Source organism: Pseudonaja textilis, chromosome 7 (assembly GCF_049901715.1).
Source record: "Pseudonaja textilis isolate UNSWEBS1 chromosome 7, rPseTex1.2, whole genome shotgun sequence".
Classification (NCBI taxonomy): Eukaryota; Metazoa; Chordata; class Lepidosauria; order Squamata; family Elapidae; genus Pseudonaja; species Pseudonaja textilis.
Window position 1 is genome coordinate 53950804 of NC_141996.1, and position 14370 is coordinate 53965173.

General features: G+C 36.6%; 1 protein-coding gene across 1 annotated transcript; it reads right to left on the bottom strand.

Annotated features, from left to right (window-relative positions):
- Window positions 1-49: 49 nt before the first annotated feature.
- On the bottom strand, window positions 50-13209 carry RSPH1 (radial spoke head component 1). Its single transcript, XM_026713668.2, has 9 exons — window positions 13115-13209; window positions 11727-11840; window positions 10913-11018; window positions 8017-8107; window positions 6713-6848; window positions 5972-6037; window positions 3170-3341; window positions 2077-2217; window positions 50-467 (listed from the first exon to the last, which is right to left on the bottom strand). Exons 1-9 carry the CDS (start codon window positions 13166-13168, stop codon window positions 421-423), a joined length of 927 nt encoding a protein of 308 aa, XP_026569453.1. The 5' UTR covers window positions 13169-13209; the 3' UTR covers window positions 50-420.
- Window positions 13210-14370: the final 1161 nt, after the last annotated feature.

Here is a 14370-nt window from a genome sequence, read left to right on the forward strand (position 1 = left end):
AAAATGAAAAAACGTAATATTATTTAGGAGGAAAAACAAGTTAATAAAATTTTGTCAATGTACATTTTATTGATTCTTTAAATTATGCATAACAAACTCTATAAGAGTGTTGAAAATTATACAGAAAATATAGCATTTAATTTTTTGGGTGGAGTGGATGGGGAGGGAACAAAAGGGACAGGAATGAGTAAAGATAGAAATGGAAATCTTACCTCAGATAGAAAAGAAACAAGTCTGCTGCTTCAAACATTCAGCAAGCAAACCAGCTAATAAACTAAAGAAATAAAAGTCATATACTCAGCAAAATTAACCAATGATTTCAGTGAAAGAGTTCAATATGTGTTCAAATTCTCAATTATTGAACTTTAATGTGACTGAATTAAAATTAATTTCTTTCCATGTTTTTGTAATTTATATCCATTATTCTTGAAGTTCAGATTCTCTTGCATCTTCTTCCTTTTCTTCAGCTATGGTTTTGGAGGGAAGAAGAACAAACTAATATTAAAAATAGTAACTCTCTGTTTTGTCAGTAGTTGTTCAAACCAAAACAGTTCCTTGAGTGTCTTAAACTAAAAGCAAACATAGACAATGTTACAAGAGGGGAAAGAAAGAATGGAGGAAAATAGGCTTAAAAATGTTAAGAAAATCTTGGAGAAAGCAGGAATATGAAGATTAAATACAGATTATAAGGAAAAAGAATTGTGTACAATCATAGATTTGTAAGGTTTTTTTAAAAAGATTTTTGTATCATCCATTATTAATAAATATTTGGTTTTGTAGTTTTGTACAATGCTATATTCCAAAACTATGATTCAGGAACAGAAAGCCTAATTCCTTCATCCCATTCAAAAACAATACAGTCCTGAATTACATAAACAGAGTTGTCAAAGGGGGGGGGGGGCGGAACAGGAAGGAGAAGCAAAAAACTCAACATGGCAGGCACAACCACATGATCTTGCCCTTGCCCAAACTGCAGTTTCTTCACCTTCTTTTTTTTGTAAACAGCAAAAAGCTTCCCAAGATGATCTCATGCAGCAGAGAGACTGGAGAGGAGACAGCTCACTAAATCTATGCAAGGTAAGTGATCTGGCATGGTAGGATGGAGGGGGGAAGCAATCGTGGAAAGCATGGGGTATTTCAGTGATCATGGAGGCCTTGAATGGTCCTAAACAGGTGGCCTGTTCCAGCACAACCCTCCCCCCACCCCATGGCCTTCCCTACCCTGAGATACCCCATGTGCAGTTAAGATTACCAAATGTGTGGGCAAAAGCAGGGAGTGATTGCGGTCAAGTTATGTGATTCACTCCTACAAATCCTCAAATTACTAATGTAATTGGCAGGCTCCCTTACATTTGTAATTCAAGGACTATCTGTATTGGCTTTTCATAAGGCCATGAAAACTTGGTTGTGTGCCCAGGCTTAGAGACCCGAGATTCTAAGACAGTAAGAATGTTCTGCCATTTCCACAAAACTACAAAAAATCTTAGCTGTCTCTACCATATTCAGGCGTTTTAAGTCACCAGCTGGGTAACTTTAAGCTAGTCACTCTTTCTCAGCCCAACTCATCTCACAGGGTTGTCATTGTAGAGAAAATAGGAAGAGAAAGTAGTATTAAATATGTTTGCCACCTTGAGTTATTTATGAAAATAATAAAGGTGAAAAAAATCTTTTTAAAAGTGCACACACACACACACAAAGTCTATAATGTATAAAGATCACTGCACAAAGACAATGTATCATGCAGACGTGGCCTTTGGATTAATTTTGCCTTTGGTTTTCTTCTCTCTGTTAGGTGTTGCTAGCTCACAGTGGATTTCATCCCTAATTTTTTGCTTTCAACATGAAAATATGCTAATAAGAGATTTGTCTTCTTGACAGAAAGACTAACTCCCATTGTCAGCAACCCTGGACAGGCAAGTAAAGGGAAGCCTATCCTACCTTAGAGTAGACATTGTGCTGTAGATCATTTAATCAAAAAACATGAGATAAATTATATAAAATACTTAAGCAGCAGAAGTCCCTTTTGAGTAACCAGCTTACTTATTCACTGTGTGTTCCCTCTCCCTTTCCCCTCACCCTGTTCTGCTTGGTCATCTTTAGCTGCCTCCTCTTCTTCCTCCACATCTTTTGGTGAAGAGGTCATATCAGTGGCCTCTCCTGCTTCTGCAGCAGCCTCAGCACCTTCTGAGGGCCCTTCAGCAGCACTTTCCTCACCAACTGAAATGAAGGTATGGAGAAGGGAAGGAAAAATTAGAAAAGCAAGTAATGTCTGCCTTACTTAATCCCATGTTATTTCTTTTAATTAATAATGTATGACATGAAATTCTCCTTCTAAACAGATGACAAAAGTCTTTTTCCTTGAAAGACAAAGATGGCAATAGAAATTCCTAATACAGAGAAAGAAAACCAATTGATTAAAACAATGAAAAAGCATTAAAGAAAAAAGAGTAGTCTTCCTTTTTTCTTCTCCCACTGCCATCAAAATCCATAAAAAGATCTCATTGAAGGGGCAGATTTTCAAAAGATATGATTTCAAGGAGAAAACATTCTAAAATTCAGGCATCATTACAAGATCCATACACGAGTATAAAATAACATGTATCGATCCAGTAACATACTGCAGGGCCTCCTGTGATTCTCTTAACACTCAAATAGTTCTACAAAGAGTCAGTTTAATATCTTGATCTTCAACTAGTGTCTTACATGTCGTAGTTAAAAACTTGAATATAGTTTGGTGGTTAACTATTTCTTTGGTGGTTGAATATAAGTACACCAGTTTCAACAGGGATAAAATACGCATAGCCAAGTTTCTCCTTTCACATTCTATACCAATGGCAGTTCCCAGATCAAATGTAAGGTTAACTCCACATAGATCACGTTACAATAATTTACAGCATACATAAGGTAAGCAGCCTCTGAACAACTATAGCTTAACAGTACCTATCTAGAAAAAGATATAATTGTTATGTTAGCAAAAACTGGTAAGAACTACTCCTTACAGATAATACAGATTTTTGGCAATACAAACAATGACAGTGAGGACTCTGTATTTTCCCTAACAATATATCTTTCTGGGAATGTGCAAAACTGATCTATCGAGTTGGCATCCCCTGAAATAAATGAAGATTCATGGATGCACAAAGGATTACTGATAAGTCAAAATGCAAACCTGCAGGAGCTCCTGGTTCCTCAGCTGATAGACCTTCTGCAGCTGCTGGAGTTGCTGCTGGAGGAGGTGGTTCTTCAGGTACCCACAGTGTTAGGTCAGTAATTTTTGTGGCTTTCCATTTGGGAGCCACTGGTACCAAAACCTCTTCCTCTTCCTCTTCTTCTGTTTTCTCCTAAAAAAAGATGAATAATAATAATACAATAATAGAAATGAAAAAGGAAATGTCCAATTTATTTGTGATAAAAGCTTTTCTTGAGAGTTTATGAAGACCCATGCATTACAGACCTCATGCATCTCAACAATGCACAGAGCCAGATATTTCGCCAAATCTGGATTAATAAAACATGTTCCTCATCGGTGCTGTTTAAAAAACCTCAGACAGGTTTTCAGAATGTTACAGCCTAATTATTGGTTAGGATCAAAGGTAAGAAGCAATATTACAAAAGGTAAGCTATCTGCTGGTCAATTTTTGATCATAACACAAATACAAACAAAAACAGTTTTTGGACCTACCAGAAGTACTTGTAGGTCCACTCCTCCTTGCTGCTTCATTGTTAGGGGTCTTCAAACAGACTATTTTCTCAAAAATATTCTATATTTAAACATTGGAACTATTTGCTGGGAGAGTTTTGTCTAAATCTATATTTATGACCTTATCACTTCTATTAAATGACAATTCTTGCTTTGACTAATTGGTTTGAAATATTTCTTTCACTTTGCTACGTTAAGTCTAATTAATCAGATTCCATTTTTTAATCTGTGCATTGCTTCTATTATTTCATTATCCTTAAAATGATGCTGAAAGAATCCAGTCTCCATTCTGGAAATATTTACCAAGAAATCCTATACTAGGTACTTCAACAACAACAACAAAAATGTAAAGACTGAATCCTGGTGTTTTCTTATACTTTTGATGGTTCAAGAATTTTTGCCATAGGTGCATGGAGAATTAAAGGAGAATCACATGACAAAGCATGTACCATGACATAAACTCCATCCCTTAAATATATAAGTGCTGCTAGATATATTTGCCATGCAGTATTTCATGGAATTTATTTTAAGAAAACTATAGGTCGTCCCATTTACCATTGATTTGTCTTTCTGTACAACAAAGTCCCATTTCTGTTGCACTTTCCCTAAAATTCACCTTAATCCAATACAGTTCACTCAACCATCTGGAAACCCTAGGAAGTAAAGCATTTTCTCTGCCAACATAAACTGCAAAAATAATCTTCTATAAATAAAAGTGAACCATCATATTAAAACAAAAACAAGCAAGCAAGCAAAAATTGTTAAAATAACTGTTTAGGATATGTCGGGGTTATAATGCCAATTAATACACCAAAAGAATTTTTACCCCACATTTCTTTCTAACTTAAGTAACATCATACAGAATCATTCTATTTCGAAGCCAAATGGCACCTCTTTTGAAAAAGCAGAGGTTTCAATAGCTAATTGTTTCTCATAATTCTGAATAGAAGGCATTTCCTTTGATACTCCTTCTTTTTCCTTGGTTTGTACGATACTGTATGAGCTAAGCAAATTACAAAAAGAATGAAGTGAAATGTTATTTTTATTATGCAAAAGTTTAAAAGTTCAAAAGTTCAAAATGTCTAACAGTCATGTGTGTCTGAAAACTAGGCATGCTTGCTTTACATTTATTTATTTGATTGATTGATTGATTGATTTCTATAGCTGCCCATCTCAGCAAACAACTCTAGGGCCTCACAATTCAAAAACATATTATAATTAAAATCTTAATAACAATAAAACAATAAAAACAGTAAACAATAAAAACATTAAAACTTCAAATTTGAGTATGTACAAACCAAGACATCTGGTCTCACATATTTTGTAATATGTCGTGTCAGTGGCTAGTAGCATCTCATTGCTTTGAACATAAGGCAGTTCTTTGCCATCTGTTTAACAAAATAACTTTTTGTGTGGATTTTTATAGCAAATATTGAATGCCATAACTTGTTCAGATTTGCATTGAAGATAAGCGAATTGAGAAATCATAGGTAGGTGAATTCTATATGGAATCAAGACATCAAAAAAAAGGGGGGGGAGGAGGAATGAAACCTCTGGTGTTAATTCCTTTGTGCATAAAGGAGCCCTAAATTCAAGAAAGATACGGTGGCCTGTTTGCATACATGGCAATCCATTTTCAATAACTGAACAAAATTGTAAAACTTACTTTTGATTTGGGCAAACTATCGATACATCACGGTGACAACAGGGAAGTTCTTAAAATCTTCCTTTAATTAATGATAATTAATGCAATCACTAGGTCGGGGGTGTCAAACTCACGGCCCACGGGCCAGATGCATCACACGCTGACCAGGCCCATCTCCAGTTTAGTGAAGGGGGGGAGGTTGCGATACACCACGTGATGACAATGTGTCATAGCGAGTATGACATCCCTACACTAGGTGATTCCACTGACCTTGCAAAGTTAGGGAAAAGTGAATATTGCACAGAACTGTCTTCCACCCTATTTGGCCAAAATCAGTGTGGATTCAAGGCAAGTCTTGCTACAAAAGAAAGGTGGGGGAGGGGAAAAAAACCAAAATCACTTTCTCTTTTAGAAAAAAACAAGGCAAATGGTTGAAGTCATTTTAGCAGTGTTATCTCTCAAAACCTTGCCTTGTGGTTTGAAAAAGTACATGTAAATTAAAATATACAGTTTATTGTAACAGTAATTTATTACTTAACTATGACAGAATTAAATAAAGTAAAATAAAATCATAATCCTGAGCTTCCTGGTTGTTAATATGATTAACATAATCCAGTAGCACTTACCTCCTGAGTATATTCACCATGCTGCTCACATCCAATATCAAATATATACTTCCCAGGACCTAAAGGCTGTATAAACAAAGGAACTTATATTAGTAGCATTTTGACAGTTTCGTATTCTAAAAACACAAAATATTTCCACAATTATGCTGAGCATACATGGCATCTATCATCTTCAGGGTGGTATAAGAATAAACAGCTTAGTTTATAAAGAAAAAAAATTTCAGAAAGGACTATATTCAGAAATCAGCAAGAAAACACTTCAACCTTGCAAGGTTTCTTGCTCCTGACTTGAAGATTGTTGCTACCCTATTGTTCATGAAACCTACTTTCATTTTCATTTAACTTAATTTCTACATTTTTTTATGTGTTCGTTTATATACCGTGCCTCTACCAAGTTGAAGCCCCCAAACTTTATGCAACATTAAATGTGCTTTTTAATATGGTCCAGATTCTTAGTTTCTTTTGCTGCAGCCATTATGAAATTTGTGTGCAAATAAAACAAATACGTTCTTCCTAGTCAAAATCTCCCTAAAGCTCCCTCAAAATAATGATTAAAAAATACTTGTTCATCTAAGCGACTGTGAAAACAAACACTGGACTTTTCTGTACAAAATGAGCTTCTAGATATTAGACCTATCATTACTGAAATGGGATGAGATACAAAAGAAGCTGAAAATCTTTTATTTTCTATGCCTAATGTACATTTTTTTCAGACGTCAATATAATTTCATACATACATACATTTTTATTCACAAACTTTCCCTGGAACCTGTGGTTTAGGTGAACAAGTTCAGCAGCTCCTTCTTGTTGCCCGTTTGCCCAGGTGCCAATATATTTAGAACCAGTTAATGCATAGAAATAAGTACCTTGCCCATGTCTATTGGAGAGGGGGGAAAAGAGGTGTTTCGTATTAAGACAGAAGGAAATCTTATCCTCAATCCTGCATACAATCTTCCTCACGTTGTCAAGGAATCAATTAATTTAAATCAAGGCAAAATAAAAACAGGTAGTCCTCAATTTACAACAGTTCACTTAGTGACCATTCAAAGTAATAATGGCACTGAAAAAAGTGACTGATGACCGTTTTTCACACTTATGACCGTTGAAGTGTTCCCATGGTCACATGATCAAATTTCAGACGCTTGGCAACTAACTCACATTTATGACCATTGCAGCGTCCCTGGGTCATGTGATCACTTTTTGCAACCTTCGGACAAGCAAAGTCAATGAGGTAGCCAGGTCCACTTAACAACCATCTTACTAATTTAACAACAGCAGTGATTCCATTAACAAATGTGCCAAGCAAAGTCATAAAATGGGGCAAAATTCACTTAACAAATTTCTCACTTAACAACTTGAATTTGGGGCTCAATTGTGGTTGTAAGTTGAGGACTATCTGTAATTAAGTGTTAGAAAAAAATCTGATTTAAATCATTGGTTTAAATTAAATTACCTGCATTGAAATCTGTATGTGTTATACAGATACAGATATATTTTCACAAAGAATGCAAATCACTGGGTTGCTACAGCTGGTAATGTATATTGATTTTCAGCTAAAAAGACTCTTCCTTTATTATCTTTATGTGACTGTACAATAACACTATTCTCTGGATGGCTAATGGTGTAAAATAGTAAAAACTATAATCATAATCAAATCTAATCATTTTCAACACTAGGAGATAGTAAAAGAAAAGAAGATAACTAATAATGAAAATATTTTGGTTAGAATTAAGACTTTTTGTTGTTGTTAAATGAGATTTCTATGTCATCAGTTGCTCAGGAAAAAAAAACAATGAATAGGTCAATGGTCCCTCTATTAACATTATTGGGGCTGTAGAAAATGCACAACCCATACTAGCTAGGAAATCACTGAGAACATTTTAATCTACTGCAATCTATTAGTCTCACAATAAACAAACTAATTATACAGCCAAAATCTCAAAAGATGATAGAAACTTTAACTTAACATTTGTGGAGGAGAACACAGAGCTACACTTATTATTTATAAGAAGTAAAACAGAAACGTGAAACTAGAAGAAGCAAACCTATAATTATTGAACCACTCTCCAGTGTATGTGTCTCCATTTATATAAGAATAAACTCCATTTCCATGTCTTTGGTCATCCACCCAGTCTCCTGCAATGAATAGGCTTTATAAACCATAGTGTTGTCTTTAATTTGAATATCTATATTCCTTTAAAGAAATGTGCACAGAAATTATGCAGTAATAAAAACAATCCAAATTGTATTATCATGATTGAGAGAGCCAGGTCACACTGAACTAAACAAATCCTATAGAAATGATATAAGAAAGTAATGACAGAGTATTAATTAGTTTGTATATCAAACTTTTTATCTGGCCCTCTCCCCCATAAAATGTCTCTTATCAATCTCAGAAGTTGTAATGGTATGTGGGATACAGAAAAAAAGGCATGCTGCTAAGGAAACAGTCGGATAAAAGACAACTTAGCCTGCAACAGGATAAGTGGGGTCAGGGGTTCAGAAAGGGATCCTCCCTAGTTTCTTGGGTTGTAAAAGAGACAGGGAAGAACTGTGCTTTCAGACTTGCAAGATTAATGTCACTCTTGTGAGGCAGACCAGATAGGACGGCCAACCAGGTGAGCAAACTCTATCTTAATGTAAGGTTACATTCTAGGCTCCAAATACAATAGAACTCTAGTTCCCCTAGCTACAATGACATCAGTTAGAAAGCCATGGAATGTAGTATCTTTAAAAAAAAGATGTGATCCTTTTTCTATGCTAAATTGACTTCATGGGTAAATCTAACATTAAAAATTGAGGGAAGGAAGGCAATATGGAAAAAATGGATGAAAGTGGGGATATTGACTTTGGATCAATTGATAGATGGTATGGATGACTTTTGAACATACACTGTACCAAGATACAAATTTCATCTATCAGATATGGCAATATTTACAGTTGCAACATCTCTTAATAACATTGTTTTGACCAGCAGCATTTTCGATTTCTGAGACACCCAGGATACCCAAACTGCTAGTTAAATCTTTTATTTAAAAACACTATGTTTAGTTTCTAAACAATTAATTAATAAATCATTTTGACATGCAGATGATAATAGATGAGTGGATCTAATCTGCTGAGAGCTAATGTACATTTACCACTAAAGCAAAAAATAATATTCATAAACCACTAAGGCCCTGTCTCTGCAACTTCACCCCATTGTTGAGATCAGAATATGGATTGGGACACCCAGGGTAACTGTTTCTAAAATATCTTGCATTTAAGAGCAGAACAGGTGATGATTGTCATCTGTAATTTGGCTCTTTTTTATTCAAAAGTATTTCTAGATTCTTACTTTAGTACAGTGGCTGTCTCTCAGAGAATTACATAAAGAGATTGATAAGCCGTTTAAGAAAATGGGTCTTCCTATAGAAGATACTCTGTGTGAATGTGGAAAAGAACAATCCACCTCATATATGTTATGGTGCATACAATGTCCTTCAACATGTACAGGGGAAGACCTCATGCTGGTGAGAGAAAATGTGGTCGATGTGGCCCAATATTGGGCAAATCTCATTGAGTTTTAATCCTAATTCTAAACTGAGAAAAAAGTTGTTTTCTCAACTTTCTATTCTTTAGTCTAAAAGCAAGTCAAAAAGAGAAAACACTGAAACTGTCTAACAGAATATCAACATTGACATAAGAAACACATATATGAGCCAGGGAGTAAAACAATTAAGAAATTGTAAAAAAAAACCAAAACCCTTTATAAACAAATGTCCATACAGAAATGTTTATGTATTAAAAATAAGCACAAATTATTTAAATTGTAGTTATTTATTGTAACTTTCAAAATTGTCGTAATATAGAGAAGAAAATTGTGTAGCTTTCTAGAACAGGGGTCGCTAATCTTTTGGATCTCAGGGACCACCAAACTCATAAGTTTAAATCTCACGGACCACTAATATGAATTTTGACTGACAGTGGCTTGCTGATGGTGGGAAAGTCGGTCCCACATTCCAGAGCTGCAGTAGTCACAGGCCTGGCCCTTTGGTCATCCTGGAATTTTGGGGGGATTTTCCCAGGGTCTCTGCAGAAAAAGCAGAAGCAGCAGAGACCCTGGGAAAATCCCCCCAAAAGTCTGCAGGAAAATTCCCTCACACCATTTTCATACCGATCGATCATTCTTTATTTGGATACCGTTTCCAGCTCCATTCTCGGAAGGAAAGAAAGAAAGAGAAAGAGAGACTTTCGGCTTCATGCAAGGAAAGCAGCAGAAGCAGCAGAAGTCTTTCTTTCTCTTCCCCAAACTCTGCCAGAATGGTGCAGCCTCTTGGAGCAGGATGCTTTGCAGGGTCCCAAAGACTCATTTCTGGTGGAGCTTGGGGGAGAGAAAGAAAGACTTTTGCTGCTTTCCTTGTGTGCAGCCAAAGGCAAAAAAAGAAAGAAACGGAAAGAACCAGCCCAATAGCTAGGCAAGGCACATGAGGTACATGGGGCAAGTTCACCCGCTCCACCCTTTCCCCCCTCCTCTCACTACCTCGTGTTGTTTGCAATGCAAGTGACGCAAGCTTTGTGTTCCTGCAGGCCATGTGGGCAGCGTAGCCTTATGTTCCTGTGCAGTCTGGATTAATTTCTTTGGGGGGTGCTTTGGGGGTGACATTTCTCTGCGGACCGCCAAAATTTTCTCACAGACCACCAGTGGTCCCCGGCCCACTGGTTGGCAACCACTGTTCTAGAACATCCCTGTTCCTTTTCTCCACCCCTTTATCACATTATTGACAAACAAAATATATTCTGGCTTTAGGGAATGTGCAAACTAAATCATAAAGAAATCTATTTTCACATGCATGTTAATTATACTTAGGCATATTTCCTTCGATTTAACATTATTAGCTACATCTTCAATAATTTTCTATCTATGATATGGCACTATTTGAATGACAAAAATATAAGTACCTTCATATTTAGATCCATCTGGATAAATAAAGGTCCCATTGCCATGTTTTTTATTTTCAAAGTATTCTCCAATGTACCTTGCACCATTTTTAAATCTGTATAGCCCCTGAAACATATACATTGCAGAAATGCTTTATTGCAATGCTTATACTTGAAAAATGGCCTAACACAAAATAAGTGAGACATACAGTAAAATATTATACAACAGACCGCCCCATTCATGCCATTGTATCCCATCTCTTTTTTTTGGGGGGGGGGGTGTTTCAGTTGCATTCTAAGCTTACTGAGCATGCTCAGATCTTATTTGATTTTGGGATTCTTCTGTCTATAGGATCTTGGACAACCCTTTATCTGAAGTGCTACAGAGTTTCTTGCTTGGGTAGAGGGGTTGAACTAGAAGACCTGCAAGGTTACTTCCAACTCTGTATTTCTTTTATCTACAGGGGAAGTAAACAAAACCCCAAGATGATAGAGTGATCAAAGCTTTATTCACATCTTGTGCACAAAAGGGCAGAGCTTCAATCATGTGACTACCCTTGACTACCATCAAGACTTTTTGGCTCCCCCCAGCTCTGCAATTAAGGGACTCCCCTTCTAAAAGTATTTTGCCTGTCTGCAAACATAATCATTGGGAGTCAGAAGGGTATACAAATTTAGTAAGTAAATAAATAAGTAAATAATAAATAAACAAGCAAACTGTGAGTTTTCCTGAAGCTATTGGTCCTTATCTCCTGTTCTATTTTGGCTAAGAAAATGCAGTTAAATTTTTTCATTAGCGTATATAATGAACAAATTATTTCTAACTAAATCTTACCTTTCCATTTCTTTTACCATTTGCATATTCTCCCTCATAGGTATCTCCATTGGGTAATCTGGCTTTCCCATGTCCATGCCGTTCACCAGCCTCATTACGTCCACCTTCATATTCCTAGGTAAGTAACAATAATGACCATACTATATGACATTCCATTGCTCAGCCATGAAGGCTTCTTCATGTTATCAGTTAAGAGCTACCTTGCAGACAGAAGAAGCAGAGAGATACTGATTTGAGCAAAGTGAGCTTCATTAACAAATGGGGAGCTGAATTCCCATCTCCTTGATCATAGTCCAATATTCTAGCTACTATAGGATCACCAAAATCATTACTTAGCTAATGCTTAGCTATACTAAACATTAATACGCTGAGAGAATTAAAATGTTTCATAGGAATACACGAAGTTGCTTTACTGTGAGTCAGACCATTGGCTCAATACTACATTGTTATGAGACTACAATGTTCAGTACGACACGATTATTACACTGAAACAGTGTTGGCATTTTTAAGATCTTGCAAGATCACACTGTCTTTTGCTACCAAAAACAATATTATTCCTCTGGAAATTTCCAGGGTTTTCAAGTAGATATCGTTCCTATTGCCAGGAACTGAACAGTCAGAATAATTAATCAGTGGAACAATTTGCCCCCAGAAGTTGTGAATGTTCCAATCCTGGAAGTTTTAAAGAAGAGATTAGACAACTGTTTGTCTGTAATTGTATAGGGTTTCCTGTCTGAATAGGGGGTGGGGCTAGAAGACCCCCAAAGCTCCGTCCAACTGTCTAGTCTATTTTCTATTCTATTCTCTATTTATTCTCTACTCTATTCTCTCTTCTGTTCTCTGTTCTAATCCAAGACCTTCAAGCATGCAGTTAATGTGTTCTGCAGGTAGAATACAGTTCTCTTTCCAATTTAAAAGCAATGTGAAGTATACATATCGGCTTCCTTATTTGAATCTTAAAAAGAAAAAAGAAAAAATAATCAACTTTCTTTTATTGTAATACCACCTTTTAAAAAAGAATTTGTTTCATTGAATCTTCTGTGGTTTAATATAATATTTTGGCAACTTATTGCCACCCCAATTTCTGAGTTTTAATTGTTTCTGCATTGGTTTATAATAAGCTTCATTCATTATTTATGATGACTTGTATTTGCCTTTTCCAAACGTTCCTATCATAAAAAAATAAGCACGAACCTAGTAGAAAAAAATCCATCCTGAACAATTATCAGCTGAAAAGATGTCCAGTTCAAAGAAGCCGTTTCCATGGAAGAGCCTCGCGTTTGCAACTTCTGACTCAGTCATACCTCCTTGTCATTTATAGACAGCCCCGTCCCTTCTCTTCATCTATCTCCCCCCCCCCCCATCCCATCCCCACAACCCCCACTGACCCCTAAATCATTTTCTGCCTCCTCTTCGATCTCTTCCGATCCAAGGTCCGACATACTGCATCCAGCTGTGTCACCATGGATACGGCGTTCCCGGTGGATACGCCCCCTTCCAAGGAGGCGGAACCTCTCGCCGCGGCAACCGGGTCGTTGGTTGACGTCCCCCCCCCCCCGCCACTCCTTTTTCTGTGTCAGTTACGCCGCCAGGTGTCTCCAACCTTGGCAACTTTAAGCCTTGTGGACTTCAACTCCCAGAGTTCCTCAGCCAGCTTTGCTCCGGCTTCAACTCTGGGAGTTGAAGTCTACAAGGCTTAAAGTTACCAAGGTTGGAGACTCCTGTATTTCTGATAGAAAGCAGGAAGAAATTTGTCAGCGCAAATTACAGCTAAGCATTGTCAAATCGTTTGGCGCGGTTTGTTCCCGCGCACGGCTGGTTCTCCATTGCATCCCATTGCAGTTTCTCTGTAATTCAGTCAAGAAGCGAGGATCTTCGATACCACGCCACTAAGGGCAATGGTGCTGCTGAGTTTTCAGTGTAATCCCTAAAGGTTTTGCTCAGTCCTAATTGATAATCTGTGTAAACAGGTCTTGTTTCCTTTTCTTGCTGTATTTAAGATTTCTGCCTCGGAATCGTTTCAACAACTGAGTACAGACTCACAGGCTTACCGGTCTCATAAGGGACTCTCTTACCTAAATTAAGACTTTAAAAAATCAAATAAAAGCCTTTCATGCATATTTTCCAATTGTAGTCCTTCTGACAGCAATTAAAGTAAGAATCATCATAGTGGCAGGGTTCCTCTATCATTCATTATATTAAGCCATAATGGCATGGGCTTGTGTAAACCCACAATTATGACTTGTAATTGATGGAATAGTAATTGGGTCAGCTAAGCATGCTTAAGCAAATTATAGCTTAGCACAATACATGAATCTGTAAGTGCTAAGAGTGGTTTAACTAAAGCACCAAGAAGTAGAGGCTAGAATCTAGCCTGATTTCCAGTTCTGTTTCACATACGTAGTCTTATGGTTTAAGTCCTACTGAATTAAAAAGATTTATTCAAACTTTCATGATGCTGCAGTTACCTTAATATTGTGAGTTTTTTTTACACTGAATTCTATTTTTCCCCTCTTGTTCTGTGTTGTTATCTGAAAATTTAGACTTCATTATTAGCATTTTAATATAGGTGTCAAGGCCCAATTTTAACTTCAGGAAAACATTGTTTTCTTAGCTAAGGCCATTCTTTGTGTTGAGGGAATTC